This window comes from Pseudophryne corroboree, chromosome 7 (genome assembly GCF_028390025.1).
Source record: "Pseudophryne corroboree isolate aPseCor3 chromosome 7, aPseCor3.hap2, whole genome shotgun sequence".
Lineage (NCBI taxonomy): Eukaryota > Metazoa > Chordata > Amphibia > Anura > Myobatrachidae > Pseudophryne > Pseudophryne corroboree.
The window spans coordinates 27,518,246-27,544,815 of record NC_086450.1 but is presented as its reverse complement, the minus strand read 5'-3'; the positions used below and the strand labels follow the sequence as shown (position 1 = coordinate 27,544,815).

At 50.5% G+C, this 26,570-nt stretch overlaps 1 protein-coding gene across 2 annotated transcripts in view; it reads left to right on the top strand.

Moving 5' to 3' along the window:
- The window catches only part of CFAP221 (cilia and flagella associated protein 221), a 202,711-nt gene that overhangs the window by 117,260 nt on the left and 58,881 nt on the right, over positions 1-26,570 (top strand). For both annotated transcript variants that reach the window (XM_063932818.1, XM_063932817.1), the window contains exons 17-18: positions 15,076-15,156; positions 15,853-15,960. In XM_063932818.1, the coding sequence (XP_063788888.1) occupies positions 15,076-15,156; positions 15,853-15,960 (189 nt within the window). The remainder of the gene's footprint in view (positions 1-15,075; positions 15,157-15,852; positions 15,961-26,570) is intronic.

Here is a 26,570-nt window from a genome sequence, read left to right as displayed (position 1 = left end):
AAAAAAACCTGAGGTGAAGTTTCCTCCCTCTCATCAAATGAATACTCTTTGTGAAAAGGCTTGGTAGTCGCCGGATAAGAGGTGGCAGATTCCCAAGAGGATTTACATGGCATATCCGTTCCCCTCGGATGACAGGGAAAAATGGGAGGCGTCTCCAAATGTTGACAAAGCTCTATCTCACTTGTCTAAGAAAGTGGCGCTTCCGTCTCCTGACACGGCAGCTCTCAAAGATCTGGCGGATCGCAAGCTGGAGACGTCTCTGAAGTCCATTTTCGCTAATTCGGGTGCATTGCTCAGACCTGCTGTGGCGTCGGTATGGGTGAGTAGTGCTATTGCTAAATGGGCTGAGAATTTAGCTAATGATATGGATACCCTTGATAAAGATAATGTTCTCTTGACTCTTGGTTATATCAAGGACGCTGCAGATTACCTGAAGGAAGTGGCGAGGCATGTCTGTCTCTTGGGATCAAGAGCCAATGCCATGTCGATATCAGCCAGGAGGGCGTTGTGGATCCATCAATGAAATGCTGATGCCAACTCCAAGAGGGCTATGGAAGCGTTACCCTTCAAAGGTACTGTCTTGTTTGGGGACGGCTTGGCTGACCTGGTCTCGACCGCGACTGCGGGTAAGTCCTCTTTTCTTCCTTATGTTCCCACACAACAGAAAAAGGCACCACATCAGCAGATGCAGTCCTTTCGTCACAATAAATACAGGCGTGGAAAAGGTACGTCCTTCCTCGCTTCAAAAGGTAGAGGAAGGGGAAGGACACCACCTGCAGTGTCAGGCGCCCAGGACCAAAAGTCCTCCCCTGCTTCTACCAAGTCCACCGCATGACGCTGGGGCTTCCCTGGGGGAGTCCGAACCGGTGGGGGGCCGTCTACAAATATTCAGTCAGGTCTGGATTCAATTAGACCTGGATCCTTGGGTCCTAGAGATTGTGTCTCAGGGATACAAGCTGGAGTTTCGGGAGATACCCCCTCACCGGTTCTTCATTTCGGCGTTACCAGTAGCTCTTCCGGACAGGAAGGTGGTGCTGGCAGCGAACAAAAATTGTGTCTACAAAGGGTCATTGTTTCCGTTCCCTCGTCCCAACGGGGGGAGGGGTTCTACTCGAGCCTCTTTGTTGTGCCGAAACCGGACGGTTCGGTCTGACCAATTCTAAATCTAAAATACCTCAATCCATACTTGAAAGTTTTCAAGTTCAAGATGGAATCTCTTTGAGTGGTAATTGCCAGCCTGGAAGGGGGGGATTTTATGGCGTCAGTCGACATAAAGGATGCCTACTTACATGTCCCGATATGTCCTTCACATCAGGCCTTCCTCAGGTTTGCGATACAGGATTGTCATTACCAATTTCAGACGTTGGCGTTTGGGCTTTCCACGGCTCCGAGGATTTTCACCAAAGTCATGGCGGAAATGATGGTTCTCCTTCGCAAACAAGGGGTTACAATTATCCCGTACTTGGACAATCTCCTGATAAAGGCGAGGTCCAAGGAACGGCTGCTGAGAAATGTAAATTTGTCACTGTCGGTTCTGCGACAGCACGGTTGGGTACTCAATTTGCCAAAATCTCAGTTGATTCCGACCACTCGGCTGCCTTTTCTGGGCATGATTCTGGACACGGATTTACAGAAAGTATTTCTTCCAGAAGAAAAAGCTCTGGAACTGCAAACGATGGTCAGGGAACTTCTGAGGCCGACGAGTGTGTCGAACCATCACTGTACTCGGGTTCTGGGGAAAATGGTTGCGGCGTACGAAGCCATTCCATTTGGCAGGTTTCATGCCCGGGTGTTTCAGTGGGACTTGCTGAGCAAATGGTCCGGGTCTCACCTGCACATGCACCGGAAGATAAGTCTATCTCCCAGAGCCAGAATTTCTCTCCTGTGGTGGCTACAAAGTCCTCACCTCCTAGGGTGATGCTGGTTCGGTATCCAGGATTGGGTACTTCTGACAACAGATGCAAGTCTCCGGGGCTGGGGCGCAGTCACCCAAGGAAGGAACTTCTAGGGGAAATGGTCGCTCCAGGAAGCTTGTCTCCACATAAATGTTCTCGAGTTAAGAGCCATTTACAACAGCCTGCTGCAAGCAAGAAGCCTTCTACAGGGCCGACCTGTCCTGGTACAGTCAGACAACATCACAGCGGTGGCACATATAAACCGTCAAGGCGGAACAAGGAGCAGAGCGGCAATGGCGGAGGCCACAAGAATCCTTCGCTGGGCGGAACAACACGTGAGCGCCCTGTCAGCAGACAACTGGGAAGCAGACTTCCTCAGCAGACATGATCTCCATCCGGGAGAGTGGGCTCTTCACCAAGAGGTATTTGCAGAGGTGACAAAACGTTGGGGAATTCCGTTTATCGACATGATGGCGTCTCGTCTCAACAAGAAGCTCCCGAGGTATTGTTCCAGGTCAAGGGACCCCCAAGCCAGTGCAGTGGACGCCCTGGTGTCTCCGTGGGTGTTCCAGTCGGTGTATGTGTTCCCTCCACTTCCTCTCATTCCAAAGGTACTGGGGATCATTCGACGAGCAAGGGTTCAGGCGATTCTCGTTGTTCCAGATTGGCCAAGAAGGGCCTGGTACCCGGATCTTCAGGAATTACTGGTGGAAGATCCTTGGCCGCTTCCTCTAAGAGAGGACCTGTTGTTGCAGGGTCCATGCGTGTTTCCAGACTTACCGCGGCTGCGTTTGACGGCATGGAGGTTGAGTGCCAGATCTTAGCTCGTAAGGGTATCCCCAGGGAGGTCATTCCAACTCTCATTAAGGCTAGGAAGGAGGTAACGACGAAACATTATCACCGAATTTGGAGAAAGTATGTTTCCTGGTGTGAGTCTAAAATGGCTCCTGCGGAAGATTTTCACTTGGGGCGCTTTCTCCACTTTTTACAGGCGGGAGTGGACGCAGGCCTGAAATTAGGTTCCATCAAAGTGCAGATTTCGGCTTTGTCTATTTTCTTTCAAAAATAATTAGCGGTCCTCCCAGAGGTTCAGACTTTTGTGAAAGGAGTAATGCATATCAATCCTCCGTTTGTGCCTCCTGTAGCTCCATGGGAGCTTGATGTGGTCTTACGGTTTCTCATGTCTTCCTGGTTTGAACCTTTGCGTAAGGTTGAATTGAAATTTTTCACTTGGAAGGTAGTTATGCTGTTGGCGCTGGCGTCTGCCAGGCGGGTGTCAGAGTTGGCGGCCTTATCTCATAAGAGCCCGTACTTGATTTTTCATTCGGATAGGGCGGAATTGAGGACTCGTCAACAATTTCTGCCGAAGGTGGTTTCTTCATTTCACATTAACCAACCTATTGTGGTCCCGGTGGCTACGGAGGCTGTGGCGATTCCAAAATCTCTGGATGTTGTAAGAGCGTTAAAGATCTACGTCACTAGGACAGCTGTTGCCAGAAAAACTGAGGCGTTTTTTGTCTTGTATGCTTCTAACAAAATTGGTCATCCTGCTTCAAAACAGACTATTGCACGCTGGATTTGTAGTACGATTCAGCAGGCTCATTCTTCGGCCGGACTACCGGTGCCGAAGTCAGTAAAAGCCCATTCTACCAGAAAAGTGGGCTCATCTTGGGCGGCTGCCCGAGGCGTCTCGGCGTTACAGCTTTGCCGAGCAGCTACTTGGTCGGGTTCAAACACTTTTGCTAAGTTCTATAAGTTTGATACCCTGGCTGATGAGGACCTTGCATTTGCTCAGTCGGTGCTGCAGAGTCGTCCGCACTCTCCCGCCCGTTCTGGAGCTTTGGTATAAACCCCATGGTCCTTTTGGAGTCCCCAGCATCCTCTAGGACGTAAGAGAAAATAGGATTTTGGTACTTACCGATAAATCCTTTTCTCCTAGTCCGTAGAGGATGCTGGGCGCCCATCCCAGTGCGGACTGTTACTTGCAGTGTTTTCTTGCTAGTTAAATTAGTTTATACACGGGTTGTGTACTTATTGTTTCAGCTTGTTGCTGTTGTTAATTCATACTGTTATCTGGTTTAATGTTACTCCGGTTGTACGGTATGTTTGTGGTGTGGGCTGGTATGTTGGTAGCCCTTAGTTTAAACAAAAATCTTTCCTCGAAATGTCCGTCTCTCCTGGGCACAGTTCCTATAACTGGGGTCTGGAGGAGGGGCATAGAGGGAGGAGCCAGTTCACACCCAGATTAAGTCTTTTCAGTGTGCCCAAGCTCCTGCATATTCCGTCTATACCCCATGGTCCTTTTGGAGGACCCAGCATCCTCTACGGACTAGGAGAAAAGGATTTATCGGTAAGTACCAAAATCCTATTTTCCATTGTCATCTCAGCTGTGCCCAGTCTTTGCTGTACTGCAGAGGTTCCCAAACGTGGTCCTCAAGGCACCCCAACAGTCCAGGTTTTAAGGATATCCATGCTTAGGTGACTTAGTACCTCAGTCAGTTTGAGTGTACAGTCTGTGCACAAGCATGAATATCCCTAAAAGCCTGACTGTTGTGGTGCCCTGAGGGCCGCGTTTGGAAACCACTGCAGTGCTGTTTGCTGTATCCGGACTGTGTGTTGTGTGTGGTTTCTGTTATAATGTCTGATGTGATCTGTCACTGCTGTTATAATGTCTGCCTGGTGTGCAAAGTATCTGCTGTGCTGTCTCCTGTGCTCCGTCACCCCCTGCACCCTCCCCTGTTCTATCATCCTCTGCTGCACCGCTGTCTGTACTGTGCACCTTATGCAGTATGAGTTGTAGATGTGCAAGAAAACGCACACCTACAACTCTTTACTCTGACATGTGGGCGGATGCCCAGCACAGGGCAAGAGTCCGCCCTGCATGCCGGGTCCTGCCCCCCCCCCCCTTCGCTAATATGCGAGCGCATCACACTACGTCTCTGCTGTGCTCTATCTCTGCTGTGCTGCGATCTGTCTCTGCTGTGCTCTGTCTGTTGTGCTTTCTCTGCTGTGCTGCGATCTGTCTCTGCTGTGTGCTTTCTCTGCTGTGCTCTATCTCTGCTGTGCTGCAATCTGTCTCTGCTGTGTTCTATCTCTGTTATGCTGCAATCTATCTCTGCTGTGTGCTTTTTCTGCTGTACTCTATCTCTGCTGTGTGCTTTCTCTGCTGTGCTGCGATCTGTCTCTGCTGTGCTCTCTCTCTATGTGCTTTCTCTGCTGTGCTCTATCTCTGCTGTGTGCTTTCTCTGCTGTGCTGCGATCTGTCTCTGCTGTGCTCTCTCTCTCTATGTGCTTTCTCTGCTGTGCTCTATCTCTGCTGTGTGCTTTCTCTGCTGTGCTGCGATCTGTCTCTGCTGTGCTCTCTCTCTATGTGCTTTCTCTGCTGTGCTCTATCTCTGCTGTGTGCTTTCTCTGCTGTGCTGCGATCTGTCTCTGCTGTGCTCTCTCTCTATGTGCTTTCTCTGCTGTGCTCTATCTCTGCTGTGTGCTTTCTCTGCTGTGCTGCGATCTGTCTCTGCTGTGCTCTCTCTCTCTATGTGCTTTCTCTGCTGTGCTCTATCTCTGCTGTGTGCTTTCTCTGCTGTGCTGCGATCTGTCTCTGCTGTGCTCTCTCTCTATGTGCTTTCTCTGCTGTGCTCTATCTCTGCTGTGTGCTTTCTCTGCTGTGCTGCGATCTGTCTCTGCTGTGCTCTCTCTCTATGTGCTTTCTCTGCTGTGCTCTATCTCTGCTGTGTGCTTTCTCTGCTGTGCTGTGATCTGTCTCTGCTGTGCTCTCTATGTGCTTTCTCTGCTGTGCTCTATCTCTGCTGTGTGCTTTCTCTGCTGTGCTGCGACCTGTCTCTGCTGTGCTCTCTCTCTGTGCTTTCTCTGCTGTGCTGCAATCTGTCTCTGCTGTGCTCTATCTCTATGTGCTTTCTCTGATGTGCTGCTATGCTGCATGCTTTCTCTGTTGTGCTCTATCTCTGCTGTGTGCTTTCTCTGCTGTGTTGCGATCTGTCTCTGCTGAGCTCTCTCTCTATGTGCTTTCTCTGCTGTGTTCTATCTCTGCTGTGTGCTTTCTCTGCTGTGCACTATCTCTGCTGTGTGCTTTCTCTGCTGTGCTGCGATCTGTCTCTGCTGTGCTCTCTATGTGCTTTCTCTGCTGTGCTCTATCTCTGCTGTGTGCTTTCTCAGCTGTGTTGCTATCTGTCTCTGCTGTGCTCTCTCTCTATGTGCTTACTCTGCTGTGCTCTATCTCTGCTGTGTGCTTTCTCTGCTGTGCTGTGATCTGTCTCTGCTGTGCTCTCCATGTGCTTTCTCTGCTGTGCTCTATCTCTGCTGTGTGCTTTCTCTGCTGTGCTGCGACCTGTCTCTGCTGTGCTCTCTCTCTGTGCTTTCTCTGCTGTGCTCTACCTCTGCTGTGTGCTTTCTCTGCTGTGCTGCAATCTGTCCCTGCTGTGCTCTATCTCTATGTGCTTTCTCTGCTGTGCTCTATCTCTGCTGTGCTGCGATCTGTCTCTGCTGTGCTCTATCTCTGCTGTGTGCTTTCTCTGCTGTGCTGCGATTTGTCTCTATGTGCTTTCTCTGCTGTGCTCTATCTCTGCTGTGTGCTTTCTCTGCTGTGCTGCGATCTGTCTCTGCTGTGTGCTTTCTCTGCTGTGCTGCAATCTGTCTCTGCTGTGTTCTATCTCTGTTGTGCTGCAATCTATCTCTGCTGTGTGCTTTCTCTGCTGTGCTGCGATCTGTCTCTGCTGTGCTCTCTCTCTATGTGCTTTCTCTGCTGTGCTCTATCTCTGCTGTGTGCTTTCTCTGCTGTGCTGCGATCTGTCTCTGCTGTGCTCTCTCTCTATGTGCTTTCTCTGCTGTGCTCTATCTCTGCTGTGTGCTTTCTCTGTTGTGCTCTATCTCTGCTGTGCTGCGATCTGTCTCTGCTGAGCTCTCTCTCTATGTGCTTTCTCTGCTGTGCTCTATCTCTGCTGTGTGCTTTCTCAGCTGTGCTGCTATCTGTCTCTGCTGTGCTCTCTCTCTATGTGCTTTCTCTGCTGTGCTCTATCTCTGCTGTGTGCTTTCTCTGCTGTGCTGTGATCTGTCTCTGCTGTGCTCTCTATGTGCTTTCTCTGCTGTGCTCTATCTCTGCTGTGTGCTTTCTCTGCTGTGCTGCGACCTGTCTCTGCTGTGCTCTCTCTCTGTGCTTTCTCTGCTGTGCTCTACCTCTGCTGTGTGCTTTCTCTGCTGTGCTGCAATCTGTCTCTGCTGTGCTCTATCTCTATGTGCTTTCTCTGTTGTGCTGCTATGCTGCATGCTTTCTCTGTTGTGCTCTATCTCTGCTGTGTGCTTTCTCTGCTGTGCTGCGATCTGTCTCTGCTGAGCTCTCTCTCTATGTGCTTTCTCTGCTGTGTTCTATCTCTGCTGTGTGCTTTCTCTGCTGTGCACTATCTCTGCTGTGTGCTTTCTCTGCTGTGCTGCGATCTGTCTCTGCTGTGCTCTCTATGTGCTTTCTCTGCTGTGCTCTATCTCTGCTGTGTGCTTTCTCAGCTGTGCTGCTATCTGTCTCTGCTGTGCTCTCTCTCTATGTGCTTACTCTGCTGTGCTCTATCTCTGCTGTGTGCTTTCTCTGCTGTGCTGCGATCTGTCTCTGCTGTGCTCTCTATGTGCTGTGATCTGTCTCTGCTGTGCTCTCTATGTGCTTTCTCTGCTGTGCTCTATCTCTGCTGTGTGCTTTCTCTGCTGTGCTGCGACCTGTCTCTGCTGTGCTCTCTCTCTATGTGCTTTCTCTGCTGTGCTCTATCTCTGCTGTGCTGCGACCTGTCTCTGCTGTGCTCTCTGTCTATGTGCTTTATCTGCTGTACTCTATCTCTGCTGTGTGCTTTCTCTGCTGTGCTGCGATCTGTCTCTGCTGTGCTCTCTCTCTATGTGCTTTCTCTGCTGTGCTCTATCTCTGCTGTGTGCTTTCTCTGCTGTGCTGCGATCTGTCTCTGCTGTGCTCTCTCTCTATGTGCTTTCTCTGCTGTGCTCTATCTCTGCTGTGTGCTTTCTCTGTTGTGCTCTATCTCTGCTGTGCTGCGATCTGTCTCTGCTGAGCTCTCTCTCTATGTGCTTTCTCTGCTGTGCTCTATCTCTGCTGTGTGCTTTCTCAGCTGTGCTGCTATCTGTCTCTGCTGTGCTCTCTCTCTATGTGCTTTCTCTGCTGTGCTCTATCTCTGCTGTGTGCTTTCTCTGCTGTGCTGCGATCTGTCTCTGCTGAGCTCTCTCTCTATGTGCTTTCTCTGCTGTGTTCTATCTCTGCTGTGTGCTTTCTCTGCTGTGCACTATCTCTGCTGTGTGCTTTCTCTGCTGTGCTGCGACCTGTCTCTGCTGTGCTCTCTCTCTGTGCTTTCTCTGCTGTGCTCTACCTCTGCTGTGTGCTTTCTCTGCTGTGCTGCAATCTGTCTCTGCTGTGCTCTATCTCTATGTGCTTTCTCTGTTGTGCTGCTATGCTGCATGCTTTCTCTGTTGTGCTCTATCTCTGCTGTGTGCTTTCTCTGCTGTGCTGCGATCTGTCTCTGCTGAGCTCTCTCTCTATGTGCTTTCTCTGCTGTGTTCTATCTCTGCTGTGTGCTTTCTCTGCTGTGCACTATCTCTGCTGTGTGCTTTCTCTGCTGTGCTGCGACCTGTCTCTGCTGTGCTCTCTCTCTGTGCTTTCTCTGCTGTGCTCTACCTCTGCTGTGTGCTTTCTCTGCTGTGCTGCAATCTGTCTCTGCTGTGCTCTATCTCTATGTGCTTTCTCTGTTGTGCTGCTATGCTGCATGCTTTCTCTGTTGTGCTCTATCTCTGCTGTGTGCTTTCTCTGCTGTGCTGCGATCTGTCTCTGCTGAGCTCTCTCTCTATGTGCTTTCTCTGCTGTGTTCTATCTCTGCTGTGTGCTTTGTCTGCTGTGCACTATCTCTGCTGTGTGCTTTCTCTGCTGTGCTGCGATCTGTCTCTGCTGTGCTCTCTATGTGCTTTCTCTGCTGTGCTCTATCTCTGCTGTGTGCTTTCTCAGCTGTGCTGCTATCTGTCTCTGCTGTGCTCTCTCTCTATGTGCTTACTCTGCTGTGCTCTATCTCTGCTGTGTGCTTTCTCTGCTGTGCTGTGATCTGTCTCTGCTGTGCTCTCTATGTGCTGTGATCTGTCTCTGCTGTGCTCTCTATGTGCTTTCTCTGCTGTGCTCTATCTCTGCTGTGTGCTTTCTCTGCTGTGCTGCGACCTGTCTCTGCTGTGCTCTCTCTCTATGTGCTTTCTCTGCTGTGCTCTATCTCTGCTGTGCTGCGACCTGTCTCTGCTGTGCTCTCTGTCTATGTGCTTTCTCTGCTGTACTCTATCTCTGCTGCGATCTGTCTCTGCTGTGCTCTCTCTCTATGTGCTTTCTCTGCTGTGCTCTATCTGCTGTGTGCTTTCTCTGCTGTGCTGCGATCTGTCTCTGCTGTGCTCTCTCTCTATGTGCTTTCTCTGCTGTGCTCTATCTCTGCTGTGTGCTTTCTCTGTTGTGCTCTATCTCTGCTGTGCTGCGATCTGTCTCTGCTGAGCTCTCTCTCTATGTGCTTTCTCTGCTGTGCTCTATCTCTGCTGTGTGCTTTCTCAGCTGTGCTGCTATCTGTCTCTGCTGTGCTCTCTCTCTATGTGCTTTCTCTGCTGTGCTCTATCTCTGCTGTGTGCTTTCTCTGCTGTGCTGTGATCTGTCTCTGCTGTGCTCTCTATGTGCTTTCTCTGCTGTGCTCTATCTCTGCTGTGTGCTTTCTCTGCTGTGCTGCGACCTGTCTCTGCTGTGCTCTCTCTCTGTGCTTTCTCTGCTGTGCTCTACCTCTGCTGTGTGCTTTCTCTGCTGTGCTGCAATCTGTCTCTGCTGTGCTCTATCTCTATGTGCTTTCTCTGTTGTGCTGCTATGCTGCATGCTTTCTCTGTTGTGCTCTATCTCTGCTGTGTGCTTTCTCTGCTGTGCTGCGATCTGTCTCTGCTGAGCTCTCTCTCTATGTGCTTTCTCTGCTGTGTTCTATCTCTGCTGTGTGCTTTCTCTGCTGTGCACTATCTCTGCTGTGCTGCGATCTGTCTCTGCTGTGCTCTCTATGTGCTTTCTCTGCTGTGCACTATCTCTGCTGTGTGCTTTCTCTGCTGTGCTGCTATCTGTCTCTGCTGTGCTCTCTCTCTATGTGCTTACTCTGCTGTGCTCTATCTCTGCTGTGTGCTTTCTCTGCTGTGCTGTGATCTGTCTCTGCTGTGCTCTCTATGTGCTGTGATCTGTCTCTGCTGTGCTCTCTATGTGCTTTCTCTGTTGTGCTCTATCTCTGCTGTGTGCTTTCTCTGCTGTGCTGCGATCTGTCTCTGCTGAGCTCTCTCTCTATGTGCTTTCTCTGCTGTGTTCTATCTCTGCTGTGTGCTTTCTCTGCTGTGCACTATCTCTGCTGTGTGCTTTCTCTGCTGTGCTGCGATCTGTCTCTGCTGTGCTCTCTATGTGCTTTCTCTGCTGTGCACTATCTCTGCTGTGTGCTTTCTCAGCTATGCTGCTATCTGTCTCTGCTGTGCTCTCTCTCTATGTGCTTACTCTGCTGTGCTCTATCTCTGCTGTGTGCTTTCTCTGCTGTGCTGCGACCTGTCTCTGCTGTGCTCTCTCTCTATGTGCTTTCTCTGCTGTGCTCTATCTCTGCTGTGCTGCGATCTGTCTCTGCTGTGCTCTATCTCTGCTGTGTGCTTTCTCTGCTGTGCTGCGATGTGTCTGTGCTTTCTCTGCTGTGCTCTATCTCTGCTGTGTGCTTTCTATGCTGTGCTGCAATCTGTCTCTGCTGTGCTCTTTCTCTATGTGCTTTCTCTGCTGTGCTCTATCTCTGCTATGCTGCAATCTGTCTCTGCTGTGCTGTGCTCTATCTCTGCTGTGTGCTTTTTCTGCTGTTCTCTATCTTTGCTGTATGCTTTCCCTGCTCTGCTCTATCTCTGCTGTTTGCTTTCTCTGCTGTGCTCTATCTCTACTGTGCTGTGCTCTATCTCTGCTGTTCTCTATCTCTACTGTGCTGTGCTCTATCTCTGCTGTGCTGCAATCTATCTCTAATGTGTGCTTTTTCTGCTGTACTCTTATTTTTGCTGTGATCTGCCTCTGCTACATGCTTTATCTGTTGTGCTGTCTGCTATGCTGTGATCTGCCTCTGTTCTCCCTTCTCTGCTGTGCACTTTCTCTGCTATGCTCTGTCTCTGCTGTGTGCTTTCTCTGCTATGTTCTGTCTCTGCTGTGTGCTTTCTCTGCTGTGCTCTGTCTCTGCTGTGTGCTTTCTCTGCTGTGCTCTGTCTCTGCTGTGTGCTTTCTCTGCTATGTTCTGTCTCTGCTGTGTGCTTTCTCTGCTGTGCTCTGTCTCTGCTGTGTGCTTTCTCTGCTGTGCTCTGTCTCTGCTGTGTGCTTTCTCTGCTGTGTTCTGTCTCTGCTGTGTGCTTTCTCTGCTGTGCTCTGTCTCTGCTGTGTGCTTTCTCTGCTGTGCTCTGTCTCTGCTGTGTGCTTTCTCTGCTATGTTCTGTCTCTGCTGTGTGCTTTCTCTGCTGTGCTCTGTCTCTGCTGTGTGCTTTCTCTGCTGTGCTCTGTCTCTGCTGTGTGCTTTCTCTGCTGTGCTCTGTCTCTGCTGTGTGCTTTCTCTGCTATGTTCTGTCTCTGCTGTGTGCTTTCTCTGCTGTGCTCTGTCTCTGCTGTGTGCTTTCTCTGCTGTGCTCTGTCTCTGCTCTGTGCTTTCTCTGCTATGTTCTGTCTCTGCTGTGTGCTTTCTCTGCTGTGCTCTGTCTCTGCTGTGTGCTTTCTCTGCTATGTTCTGTCTCTGCTGTGTGCTTTCTCTGCTGTTCTCTGTCTCTGCTGTGCTCTATCTCTGCTGTGCTGCTATCTGTCTCTGCTGTGTGCTTTCTCTGCTGTGCTCTGTCTCTGCTGTGTGCTTTCTCTGCTGTGCTCTGTCTCTGCTGTGCTCTGTCTCTGCTGTGTGCTTTCTCTGCTGTGCTCTGTCTCTGCTGTGCTCTGTCTCTGCTGTGCTCTGTCTCTGCTGTGCTCTGTCTCTGCTGTGTGCTTTCTCTGCTGTGCTCTGTCTCTGCTGTGTGCTTTCTCTGCTGTGCTCTGTCTCTGCTGTGTGCTTTCTCTGCTGTGCTCTGTCTCTGCTGTGCTCTGTCTCTGCTGTGTGCTTTCTCTGCTGTGCTCTGTCTCTGCTGTGCTCTGTCTCTGCTGTGTGCTTTCTCTGCTGTGCTCTGTCTCTGCTGTGTGCTTTCTCTGCTGTGCTCTGTCTCTGCTGTGTGCTTTCTCTGCTGTGCTCTGTCTCTGCTGTGTGCTTTCTCTGCTATGTTCTGTCTCTGCTGTGTGCTTTCTCTGCTGTGCTCTGTCTCTGCTGTGCTCTATCTCTGCTGTGCTGCTATCTGTCTCTGCTGTGTGCTTTCTCTGCTGTGCTCTGTCTCTGCTGTGCTCTGTCTCTGCTGTGCTCTGTCTCTGCTGTGTGCTTTCTCTGCTATGTTCTGTCTCTGCTGTGTGCTTTCTCTGCTGTGCTCTGTCTCTGCTGTGTGCTTTCTCTGCTGTGCTCTGTCTCTGCTGTGTGCTTTCTCTGCTATGTTCTGTCTCTGCTGTGTGCTTTCTCTGCTGTGCTCTGTCTCTGCTGTGTGCTTTCTCTGCTGTGCTCTGTCTCTGCTGTGTGCTTTCTCTGCTGTGCTCTGTCTCTGCTGTGTGCTTTCTCTGCTATGTTCTGTCTCTGCTGTGTGCTTTCTCTGCTGTGCTCTGTCTCTGCTGTGCTCTATCTCTGCTGTGCTGCTATCTGTCTCTGCTGTGTGCTTTCTCTGCTGTGCTCTGTCTCTGCTGTGCTCTGTCTCTGCTGTGCTCTGTCTCTGCTGTGTGCTTTCTCTGCTATGTTCTGTCTCTGCTGTGTGCTTTCTCTGCTGTGCTCTGTCTCTGCTGTGTGCTTTCTCTGCTGTGCTCTGTCTCTGCTGTGTGCTTTCTCTGCTATGTTCTGTCTCTGCTGTGTGCTTTCTCTGCTGTGCTCTGTCTCTGCTGTGTGCTTTCTCTGCTGTGCTCTGTCTCTGCTGTGTGCTTTCTCTGCTATGTTCTGTCTCTGCTGTGTGCTTTCTCTGCTGTGCTCTGTCTCTGCTGTGTGCTTTCTCTGCTGTGTTCTGTCTCTGCTGTGTGCTTTCTCTGCTATGTTCTGTCTCTGCTGTGTGCTTTCTCTGCTGTGCTCTGTCTCTGCTGTGTGCTTTCTCTGCTATGTTCTGTCTCTGCTGTGTGCTTTCTCTGCTGTGCTCTGTCTCTGCTGTGCTCTATCTCTGCTGTGCTGCTATCTGTCTCTGCTGTGTGCTTTCTCTGCTGTGCTCTGTCTCTGCTGTGTGCTTTCTCTGCTGTGCTCTGTCTCTGCTGTGCTCTGTCTCTGCTGTGTGCTTTCTCTGCTGTGCTCTCTCTTCTGTGCTCTGTCTCTGCTGTGCTCTGTCTCTGCTGTGCTCTGTCTGCTGTGCTCTGTCTCTGCTGTGCTCTGTCTCTGCTGTGCTCTGTCTCTGCTGTGTGCTTTCTCTGCTATGTTCTGTCTCTGCTGTGTGCTTTCTCTGCTGTGCTCTGTCTCTGCTGTGTGCTTTCTCTGCTGTGCTCTGTCTCTGCTGTGCTCTGTCTCTGCTGTGTGCTTTCTCTGTTGTGCTCTGTCTCTGCTGTGCTCTGTCTCTGCTGTGCTATGTCTCTGCTGTGCTCTGTCTCTGCTGTGTGCTTTCTCTGCTGTGCTCTGTCTCTGCTGTGCTCTGTCTCTGCTGTGCTCTGTCTCTGCTGTGTGCTTTCTCTGCTGTGCTCTGTCTCTGCTGTGTGCTTTCTCTGCTGTGCTCTGTCTCTGCTGTGTGCTTTCTCTGCTGTGCTCTGTCTCTGCTGTGTGCTTTCTCTGCTGTGCTCTGTCTCTGCTGTGCTCTGTCTCTGCTGTGCTCTGTCTCTGCTGTGTGCTTTCTCTGCTATGTTCTGTCTCTGCTGTGTGCTTTCTCTGCTGTGCTCTGTCTCTGCTGTGTGCTTTCTCTGCTGTGCTCTGTCTCTGTTGTGTGCTTTCTCTGCTATGTTCTGTCTCTGCTGTGTGCTTTCTCTGCTGTGCTCTGTCTCTGCTGTGCTCTGTCTCTGCTGTGTGCTTTCTCTGCTATGTTCTGTCTCTGCTGTGTGCTTTCTCTGCTATGTTCTGTCTCTGCTGTGTGCTTTCTCTGCTGTGCTCTGTCTCTGCTGTGCTCTGTCTCTGCTGTGTGCTTTCTCTGCTATGTTCTGTCTCTGCTGTGTGCTTTCTCTGCTGTGCTCTGTCTCTGCTGTGCTCTATCTCTGCTGTGCTGCTATCTGTCTCTGCTGTGTGCTTTCTCTGCTGTGCTCTGTCTCTGCTGTGTGCTTTCTCTGCTGTGCTCTGTCTCTGCTGTGCTCTGTCTCTGCTCTGTCTCTGCTGTGTGCTTTCTCTGCTATGTTCTGTCTCTGCTGTGTGCTTTCTCTACTGTGCTCTGTCTCTGCTGTGCTCTGTCTCTGCTGTGCTCTGTCTCTGCTGTGTGCTTTCTCTGCTATGTTCTGTCTCTGCTGTGTGCTTTCTCTGCTGTGCTCTGTCTCTGCTGTGCTCTGTCTCTGCTGTGTGCTTTCTCTGCTGTGCTCTGTCTCTGCTGTGTGCTTTCTCTGCTATGTTCTGTCTGCTGTGTGCTTTCTCTGCTGTGCTCTGTCTCTGCTGTGTGCTTTCTCTGCTGTGCTCTGTCTCTGCTGTGTGCTTTCTCTGCTGTGCTGCGATCTGTCTCTGCTGTGCTCTCTATGTGCTTTCTCTGCTGTGCTCTCTCTGCTGTGTGCTTTCTCTGCTGTGCTCTGCCTCTGCTGTTTTCTTTCTCTGCTGTGCTCTCTCTCTCTCTGCTGTGTTGCGATCTGTCTCTGCATTGTGCATTCTCTGTTGTGCTGCTATGCTGCATGCTTTCTCTGCTGTGCTGTGCTCTGTCTCTGCTGTGTGCATTCTCTGCTGTGCTCTGTCTCTGCTGTGTGCATTCTCTGTGTCTCCCCTGCGTGCTTCCTCCACTGTTTTGTCTCTGCTGTAATATTTGAACTCAAAGTGCTTTGACAAAATGAAAGCGTCATATATCTATATGTGTGCTCGCTATAAGCATGATTGTGCTGCCCGTACACTGCTGTACATCGTAGGCGATGATTTTATCACCCAGAGATAAAGCAGAAATAAATGTCTTTACTTTGTGTATTATCTTCTGTATGCAGGTCCCAGGAGATGTTGGGTCAGGTCCTCCCAAACCGGCAGCCGTACAGCTCAAACAGAGATTTCCATTCTATGACTTACAGGTGATTCGCACAAATTCTGTGCTCCCTGACTTGTGTACACTCTGCTGATACACAATCTACCACTTACTGACTTATATACACAGCACTGTACATAATCTGCCTCTTGCTCAGTGCGCATTGTGCATCGCTATCGCTGGGGGGGGCGTACACACAAGAGATCCGTGCTTAACTTCTAAGCAGTCTAGTCATTATACATGTACGCTATGTTGAAGATGCTACATAAGTTTTCTATGTGTTATACTCACCATGTACACGTTACAATTATTTTATGCTGCACATGGTACATGTGTTCTACGCTGTACATTCAGCTTCTGCTTTATGCTGTTCATGCTACATATGTGTTCTACGGTTTATGTGCTTCATATATGTTCTGTGCTGTACACACTTCATACAATATCAGATACTACAAATACAAGACGTACAGTGGAAACGGGGTCTTTATCCGGGCACATGTATAACACAGGGCACATGTATAACACAGGGCACATGTATAATATAGGGTACATGTATAACACAGGGTACATGTATAACACAGGGCACATGTATAACATAGGGTACATGTATAACACAGGGCACATGTATAACATAGGGTACATGTATAACACAGGCACATGTATAACACAGGGCACATGTGTATTATAAGGTAGCATGAATACCCCCTGAAGCATGTTTGTTAATAAACTTCTCTGTTCTCAGGTTCCCCAACATTTCAAGCTGATGGGATATCAGCCGGTTAGTTTTCATGGGGAGTCTTCCACGTACCAAACCCGACATCTGGCGCGGCCACTGAGGAGGGGGGCAGAGGTAACCGCTACACTCCTCTTACTGCCCGAACACTATATATAGAGTGGGGGGACTGTCTGTATTACATGTGTCCTTAGAGTGAGGGGACACCGGGACTGTCTGTATTACATGTGTCCTGAGAGTGAGGGGACACCGGGACTGTCTGTATTACATGTGTCCTGAGAGTGAGGGGATACCGGGACTGTCTGTATTACATGTGTCCTAAGAGTGAGGGGACACTGGAACTGTCTGTATTACATGTGTGCTGAGAGTGAGTGGACACCGGGACTGTCTGTATTACATGTGTCCTGAGAGTGAGGGGATACCGGGACTGTCTGTATTACATGTGTCCTGAGAGTGAGGGGACACCGGAACTGTCTGTATTACATGTGTGCTGAGAGTGAGGGGACACCGGGACTGTCTGTATTACATGTGTTCTGAGAGTGAGGATACACCAGGACTGTCTGTATTACATGTGTCCTGAGAATGAGGGGACAGCGGGACTGTCTGTATTACATGTGTCCTGAGAGTGATAGGACACAGGGACTGTCTGTATTACATGTGTCCTGAGAGTGAGGGGACACCGGGACTGTCTGTATTACATGTGTCCTAAGAGTGAGGGGACACAGGGACTGTCTGTATTACATGTTTACTGAGAGTGAGCAGACACCGGGACTGTCTGTATTACATGTATCCTGAGACTGAGGGGACACCGGGACTGTCTGTATCACATGTGTCCTGAGAGTGAGGGGACACCGGGACTATCTGTATTACATGTGTCCTGAGAGTGAGTGGACACCGGGACTGTCTGTATTACATGTGTCCTGAGAGTGAGGGGACACCGGGACTGTCTGTATCACATGTGTCCTCAGAGTGAGGGGACACTGGGACTGTCTGTATTACACGTGTCCTGAGAGTGAGGGGACTCTGGGACTGTCTGTATTACATGTGTCCTGAGAGTGAGGGGACACTGGGACTGTCTGTACTACATGTGTCCTGAGAGTGAGGGGACACAGGGACTGTCTGTATTACATGTGTCCTGAGAGTGAGCAGACACCGGGACTATCTGTATTACATGTGTCCTGAGAGTGAGGGGACACCGGGACTGTCTGTATTACATGTGTCCTGAGAGTGAGGGGAAACCGGGACTGTCTGTATTACATGACATGTGTCCTGAGTGTGAGGGGACACCGGGACTGTCTGTATGATATGTGTCCTGAGAGTGAGGGGACACTGGGACTGTCTGTATTATATGTGTCCTGAGAGTGAGGGGACACCGGGACTATCTGTATTACATGTGTCCTGAGAGTGAGTGGACACCGGGACTGTCTGTATTACATGTGTCCTGAGAGTGAGGGGACACCGGGACTGTCTGTATTACATGTGTGCTGAGAGTGAGGGGATACCGGGACTGTCTGTATTACATGTGTGCTGAGAGTGAGGGTACACCAGGACTGTCTGTATTACATGTGTCCTGAGTGTGAGGGGACAGCGGGACTGTCTGTATTACATGTGTCCTGAGAGTGATAGAACACAGGGACTGTCTGTATTACATGTGTCCTGAGAGTGAGGGGACACCGGGACTGTCTGTATTACATGTGTCCTGAGAGTGAGGGGACACAGGGACTGTCTGTATTACATGTTTACAGAGAGTGAGCAGACACCGGGACTGTCTGTATTACATGTATCCTGAGAGTGAGGGGACACCGGGACTGTCTGTATCACATGTGTCCTGAGAGTGAGTGGACACCGGGACTGTCTGTGTTACATGTGTCCTGAGAGTGAGGGGACACCGGGACTGTCTGTATTACATGTTTACTGAGAGTGAGCAGACACCGGGACTGTCTGTGTTACATGTATCCTGAGAGTGAGGGGACACCGGGACTATCTGTATTACATGTGTCCTGAGAGTGAGTGGACACCGGGACTGTCTGTATTACATGTGTCCTGAGAGTGAGGAGACACCAGGACTGTCTGTATCACATGTGTCCTGAGAGTGAGGGGACACCGCGACTGTCTGTATTACACGTGTCCTGAGAGTGAGGGGACTCTGGGACTGTTTGTATTACATGTGTCCTGAGAGTGAGGGGACACAGGGACTGTCTGTATTACATGTGTCCTGAGAGTGAGCAGACACCGGGACTATCTGTATTACATGTGTCCTGAGAGTGAGGGGACACCGGGACTGTCTGTATTACATGTGTCCTGAGAGTGAGGGGACACCGCGACTGTCTGTATTACACGTGTCCTGAGAGTGAGGGGACTCTGGGACTATCTGTATTACATGTGTCCTGAGAGTGAGGGGACACAGGGACTGTCTGTATTACATGTGTCCTGAGAGTGAGCAGACACCGGGACTATCTGTATTACATGTGTCCTGAGAGTGAGGGGACACCGGGACTGTCTGTATTACATGTGTCCTGAGAGTGAGGGGACACAGGGACTGTCTGTATTACATGTTTACAGAGAGTGAGCAGACACCGGGACTGTCTGTATTACATGTATCCTGAGAGTGAGGGGACACCGGGACTGTCTGTATCACATGTGTCCTGAGAGTGAGTGGACACCGGGACTGTCTGTGTTACATGTGTCCTGAGAGTGAGGGGACACCGGGACTGTCTGTATTACATGTTTACTGAGAGTGAGCAGACACCGGGACTGTCTGTGTTACATGTATCCTGAGAGTGAGGGGACACCGGGACTATCTGTATTACATGTGTCCTGAGAGTGAGTGGACACCGGGACTGTCTGTATTACATGTGTCCTGAGAGTGAGGAGACACCAGGACTGTCTGTATCACATGTGTCCTGAGAGTGAGGGGACACCGCGACTGTCTGTATTACACGTGTCCTGAGAGTGAGGGGACTCTGGGACTGTTTGTATTACATGTGTCCTGAGAGTGAGGGGACACAGGGACTGTCTGTATTACATGTGTCCTGAGAGTGAGCAGACACCGGGACTATCTGTATTACATGTGTCCTGAGAGTGAGGGGACACCGGGACTGTCTGTATTACATGTGTCCTGAGAGTGAGGGGACACCGCGACTGTCTGTATTACACGTGTCCTGAGAGTGAGGGGACTCTGGGACTATCTGTATTACATGTGTCCTGAGAGTGAGGGGACACAGGGACTATCTGTATTACATGTGTCCTGAGAGTGAGCAGACACCGGGACTATCTGTATTACATGTGTCCTGAGAGTGAGGGGACACCGGGACTGTCTGTATTACATGTGTCCTGAGAGTGTGGGGAAACCGGGACTGTCTGTATTACATGACATGTGTCCTGAGTGTGAGGGGACACCGGGACTGTCTGTATGACATGTGTCCTGAGAGTGAGGGGACACCGGGACTGTCTGTATTACATGTGTCCTGAGAGTGAGGGGACACCGGGACTATCTGTATTACATGTGTCCTGAGAGTGAGTGGACACCGGGACTGTCTGTATTTCATGTGTCCTGAGAGTGAGGGGACACCGGGACTGTCTGTATTACATGTGTCCTGAGAGTGAGGGGATACCGGGACTGTCTGTATTACATGTGTCCTGAGAGTGATAGGACACAGGGACTGTCTGTATTACATGTGTCCTGAGAGTGAGGGGACACCGGGACTGTCTGTATTACATGTGTCCTGAGAGTGAGGGGACACAGGGACTGTCTGTATTACATGTTTACTGAGAGTGAGCAGACACCGGGACTGTCTGTATTACATGTATCCTGAGAGTGAGGGGACACCGGGACTGTCTGTATTACATGTGTCCTGAGAGTGAGGGGACACCGGGACTGTCTGTATTACATGTTTACTGAGAGTGAGCAGACACCGGGACGGTCTGTGTTACATGTATCCTGAGAGTGAGGGGACACCGGGACTATCTGTATTACATGTGTCCTGAGAGTGAGTGGACACTGGGACTGTCTGTATTACATGTGTCCTGAGAGTGAGGAGACACCGGGACTGTCTGTATCACATGTGTCCTGAGAGTGAGGGGACACCGCGACTGTCTGTATTACACGTGTCCTGAGAGTGAGGGGACTCTGGGACTGTCTGTATTACATGTGTCCTGAGAGTGAGGGGACACTGGGACTGTCTGTACTACATGTGTCCTGAGAGTGAGGGGACACAGGGACTGTCTGTATTACATGTGTCCTGAGAGTGAGCAGACACCGGGACTATCTGTATTACATGTGTCCTGAGAGTGAGGGGACACCGGGACTGTCTGTATTACATGTGTCCTGAGAGTGAGGGGAAACCGGGACTGTCTGTATTACATGACATGTGTCCTTAGTGTGAGGGGACACCGGGACTGTCTGTATGACATGTGTCCTGAGAGTGAGGGGACACCGGGACTGTCTGTATTACATGTGTCCTGAGAGTGAGGGGACACCGGGACTATCTGTATTACATGTGTCCTGAGAGTGAGTGGACACCGGGACTGTCTGTATTACATGTGTCCTGAGAGTAAGGGGACACCGGGACTGTCTGTATTACATGTGTGCTGAAAGTGAGGGTACACCAGGACTGTCTGTATTACATGTGTCCTGAGAGTGAGGGGACAGCGGGACTGTCTGTATTACATGTGTCCTGAGAGTGATAGGACACAGGGACTGTCTGTATTACATGTGTCCTGAGAGTGAGGGGACACCGGGACTGTCTGTATTACATGTGTCCTGAGAGTGAGGGGACACAGGGACTGTCTGTATTACATGTTTACTGAGAGTGAGCAGACACCGGGACTGTCTGTATTACATGTGTCCTGAGAGTGAGGGGACACCGGGACTATCTGTATTACATGTGTCCTGAGAGTGAGTGAACACCGGGACTGTCTGTATTACATATGTCCTGAGAGTGAGTGGACACCGGGACTGTCTGTATCACATGTGTCATGAGAGTGAGGGGACACCGGGACTGTCTGTATTACACGTGTCCTGAGAGTGAGGGGACTCTGGGACTGTCTGTATTACATGTGTCCTGAGAGTGAGGGGACACAGGGACTGTCTGTATTACATGTGTCCTGAGAGTGAGCAGACACCGGGACTATCTGTATTACATGTGTCCTGAGAGTGAGGGGACACCGGGACTGTCTGTGTTACATGTGTCCTGAGAGTGAGGGGAAACCGGGTCTGTCTGTATTACATGACATGTGTCCTGAGTGTGAGGGGACACCGGGACTGTCTGTATGACATGTGTCCTGAGAGTGAGGGGAAACCGGGACTGTCTGTATTATATGTGTCCTGAGAGTGAGGGGACACCGGGACTGTCCGTATTACATGTGTCCTGAGAGTGAGGGGACACCAAGACTGTCTGTATTACATGTGTCCTGAGAGTGAGGGGACAGCGGGACTGTCTGTATTACATGCATCCTGGGAGTGACGGGACACTGGGACTGTCTGTATTACATGTGTCCTGAGAGTGATAGGACATAGGGACTGTCTGTATTACATGTGTCCTGAGAGTGAGGGGACACCAGGACTGTCTGTATTACATGTGTCCTGAGAGTGAGGGGACACCGGGACTGTCTGTATTACATGTGTCCTGAGAGTGAGGGGAAAACCGGGACTGTCTGTATTACATGTGTCCTGAGAGTGAGGGGAAAACCGGGACTGTCTGTATTACGTGTCCTGAGAGTGAGGGGACACTGGGACTGTCTGTATTACATGTGTCCTGAGAGTGAGGGGAAACCGGGACTGTCTGTATTACATGTGTCCTGAGAGTGAGGGGACTCCGGGACTGTCTGTATTACATGTGTCCTGAGAGTGAGGGGACGCCGGGACTATCTGTATTACATGTATCCTGAGAGTGAGGGGACACCGGGACTGTCTGTATTACATGTGTCCTGAGAGTGAGGGGACACCGGGACTGTCTGTATTACATGTGTCCTGAGAGTGAGGGGAAACCGGGACTGTCTGTATTACATGACATGTGTCCTGAGTGTGAGGGGACACCGGGACTGTCTGTATGATATGTGTCCTGAGAGTGAGGGGACACCGGGACTGTCTGTATTATATGTGTCCTGAGAGTGAGGGGACACCGGGACTATCTGTATTACATGTGTCCTGAGAGTGAGGGGACACCGGGACTGTCTGTATTACATGTTTACTGAGAGTGAGCAGACACCGGGACGGTCTGTGTTACATGTATCCTGAGAGTGAGGGGACACCGGGACTATCTGTATTACATGTGTCCTGAGAGTGAGTGGACACTGGGACTGTCTGTATTACATGTGTCCTGAGAGTGAGGAGACACCGGGACTGTCTGTATCACATGTGTCCTGAGAGTGAGGGGACACTGCGACTGTCTGTATTACACGTGTCCTGAGAGTGAGGGGACTCCGGGACTGTCTGTATCACATGTGTCCTGAGAGTGAGGGGACACCGCGACTGTCTGTATTACACGTGTCCTTAGAGTGAGGGGACTCTGGGACTGTCTGTATTACATGTGTCCTGAGAGTGAGGGGACACTGGGACTGTCTGTACTACATGTGTCCTGAGAGTGAGGGGACACAGGGACTGTCTGTATTACATGTGTCCTGAGAGTGAGCAGACACCGGGACTATCTGTATTACATGTGTCCTGAGAGTGAGGGGACACCGGGACTGTCTGTATTACATGTGTCCTGAGAGTGAGGGGAAACCGGGACTGTCTGTATTACATGACATGTGTCCTTAGTGTGAGGGGACACCGGGACTGTCTGTATGACATGTGTCCTGAGAGTGAGGGGACACCGGGACTGTCTGTATTACATGTGTCCTGAGAGTGAGGGGACACCGGGACTATCTGTATTACATGTGTCCTGAGAGTGAGTGGACACCGGGACTCTCTGTATTACATGTGTCCTGAGAGTAAGGGGACACCGGGACTGTCTGTATTACATGTGTGCTGAAAGTGAGGGGACACCAGGACTGTCTGTATTACATGTGTCCTGAGAGTGAGGGGACAGCGGGACTGTCTGTATTACATGTGTCCTGAGAGTGATAGGACACAGGGACTGTCTGTATTACATGTGTCCTGAGAGTGAGGGGACACCGGGACTGTCTGTATTACATGTGTCCTGAGAGTGAGGGGACACAGGGACTGTCTGTATTACATGTTTACTGAGAGTGAGCAGACACCGGGACTGTCTGTATTACATGTGTCCTGAGAGTGAGGGGACACCGGGACTATCTGTATTACATGTGTCCTGAGAGTGAGTGAACACCGGGACTGTCTGTATTACATATGTCCTGAGAGTGAGTGGACACCGGGACTGTCTGTATCACATGTGTCATGAGAGTGAGGGGACACAGGGACTGTCTGTATTACATGTGTCCTGAGAGTGAGCAGACACCGGGACTATCTGTATTACATGTGTCCTGAGAGTGAGGGGACACCAAGACTGTCTGTATTACATGTGTCCTGAGAGTGAGGGGACAGCGGGACTGTCTGTATTACATGCATCCTGGGAGTGACGGGACACTGGGACTGTCTGTATTACATGTGTCCTGAGAGTGATAGGACATAGGGACTGTCTGTATTACATGTGTCCTGAGAGTGAGGGGACACAGGGACTGTCTGTATTACATGTTTACTGAGAGTGAGCAGACACCGGGACTGTCTGTATTACATGTATCCTGAGAGTGAGGGGACACCGGGACTGTCTGTATCACATGTGTCCTGAGAGTGAGTGGACAGGGACTGTCTGTGTTACATGTGTCCTGAGAGTGAGGGGACACCGGGACTGTCTGTATTACATGTTTACTGAGAGTGAGCAGACACCGGGACTGTCTGTGTTACATGTATCCTGAGAGTGAGGGGACACCGGGACTATCTGTATTACATGTGTCCTGAGAGTGAGTGGACACCGGGACTGTCTGTATTACATGTGTCCTGAGAGTGAGGAGACACCAGGACTGTCTGTATCACATGTGTCCTGAGTGTGAGGGGACACCGCGACTGTCTGTATTACACGTGTCCTGAGAGTGAGGGGACTCTGGGACTGTCTGTATTACATGTGTCCTGAGAGTGAGGGGACACAGGGACTGTCTGTATTACATGTGTCCTGAGAGTGAGCAGACACCGGGACTATCTGTATTACATGTGTCCTGAGAGTGAGGGGACACCGGGACTGTCTGTATTACATGTGTCCTGAGAGTGAGGGGAAACCGGGACTGTCTGTATTACATGACATGTGTCCTCTGTGTGAGGGGACACCGGGACTGTCTGTATGACATGTGTCCTGAGAGTGAGGGGACACCGGGACTGTCTGTATTACATGTGTCCTGAGAGTGAGGGGACACCGCGACTGTCTGTATTACACGTGTCCTGAGAGTGAGGGGACTCTGGGACTGTCTGTATTACATGTGTCCTGAGAGTGAGGGGACACAGGGACTGTCTGTATTACATGTGTCCTGAGAGTGAGCAGACACCGGGACTATCTGTATTACATGTGTCCTGAGAGTGAGGGGACACCGGGACTGTCTGTATTACATGTGTCCTGAGAGTGTGGGGAAACCGGGACTGTCTGTATTACATGACATGTGTCCTGAGTGTGAGGGGACACCGGGACTGTCTGTATGACATGTGTCCTGAGAGTGAGGGGACACCGGGACTGTCTGTATTACATGTGTCCTGAGAGTGAGGGGACACCGGGACTATCTGTATTACATGTGTCCTGAGAGTGAGTGGACACCGGGACTGTCTGTATTTCATGTGTCCTGAGAGTGAGGGGACACCGGGACTGTATGTATTACATGTGTCCTGAGAGTGAGGGGATACCGGGACTGTCTGTATTACATGTGTCCTGAGAGTGATAGGACACAGGGACTGTCTGTATTACATGTGTCCTGAGAGTGAGGGGACACCGGGACTGTCTGTATTACATGTGTCCTGAGAGTGAGGGGACACAGGGACTGTCTGTATTACATGTTTACTGAGAGTGAGCAGACACCGGGACTGTCTGTATTACATGTATCCTGAGAGTGAGGGGACACCGGGACTGTCTGTATTACATGTGTCCTGAGAGTGAGGGGACACCGGGACTGTCTGTATTACATGTTTACTGAGAGTGAGCAGACACCGGGACTGTCTGTATTACATGTATCCTGAGAGTGAGGGGACACCGGGACGGTCTGTGTTACATGTGTCCTGAGAGTGAGGGGACACCGGGACTATCTGTATTACATGTGTCCTGAGAGTGAGTGGACACTGGGACTGTCTGTATTACATGTGTCTTGAGAGTGAGGAGACACCGGGACTGTCTGTATCACATGTGTCCTGAGAGTGAGGGGACACCGCGACTGTCTGTATTACACGTGTCCTGAGAGTGAGGGGACTCTGGGACTGTCTGTATTACATGTGTCCTGAGAGTGAGGGGACACTGGGACTGTCTGTACTACATGTGTCCTGAGAGTGAGGGGACACAGGGACTGTCTGTATTACATGTGTCCTGAGAGTGAGCAGACACCGGGACTATCTGTATTACATGTGTCCTGAGAGTGAGGGGACACCGGGACTGTCTGTATTACATGTGTCCTGAGAGTGAGGGGAAACCGGGACTGTCTGTATTACATGACATGTGTCCTTAGTGTGAGGGGACACCGGGACTGTCTGTATGACATGTGTCCTGAGAGTGAGGGGACACCGGGACTGTCTGTATTACATGTGTCCTGAGAGTGAGGGGACACCGGGACTATCTGTATTACATGTGTCCTGAGAGTGAGTGGACACCGGGACTGTCTGTATTACATGTGTCCTGAGAGTAAGGGGACACCGGGACTGTCTGTATTACATGTGTGCTGAAAGTGAGGGTACACCAGGACTGTCTGTATTACATGTGTCCTGAGAGTGAGGGGACAGCGGGACTGTCTGTATTACATGTGTCCTGAGAGTGATAGGACACAGGGACTGTCTGTATTACATGTGTCCTGAGAGTGAGGGGACACCGGGACTGTCTGTATTACATGTGTCCTGAGAGTGAGGGGACACAGGGACTGTCTGTATTACATGTTTACTGAGAGTGAGCAGACACCGGGACTGTCTGTATTACATGTGTCCTGAGAGTGAGGGGACACCGGGACTATCTGTATTACATGTGTCCTGAGAGTGATTGAACACCGGGACTGTCTGTATTACATATGTCCTGAGAGTGAGTGGACACCGGGACTGTCTGTATCACATGTGTCATGAGAGTTAGGGGACACCGGGACTGTCTGTATTACACGTGTCCTGAGAGTGAGGGGACTCTGGGACTGTCTGTATTACATGTGTCCTGAGAGTGAGGGGACACAGGGACTGTCTGTATTACATGTGTCCTGAGAGTGAGGGGACACCGGGACTGTCTGTGTTACATGTGTCCTGAGAGTGAGGGGAAACCGGGACTGTCTGTATTACATGACATGTGTCCTGAGTGTGAGGGGACACCGGGACTGTCTGTATGACATGTGTCCTGAGAGTGAGGGGAAACCGGGACTGTCTGTATTATATGTGTCCTGAGAGTGAGGGGACACCGGGACTGTCTGTATTACATGTGTCCTGAGAGTGAGGGGACACCAAGACTGTCTGTATTACATGTGTCCTGAGAGTGAGGGGACAGCGGGACTGTCTGTATTACATGCATCCTGGGAGTGACGGGACACTGGGACTTTCTGTATTACATGTG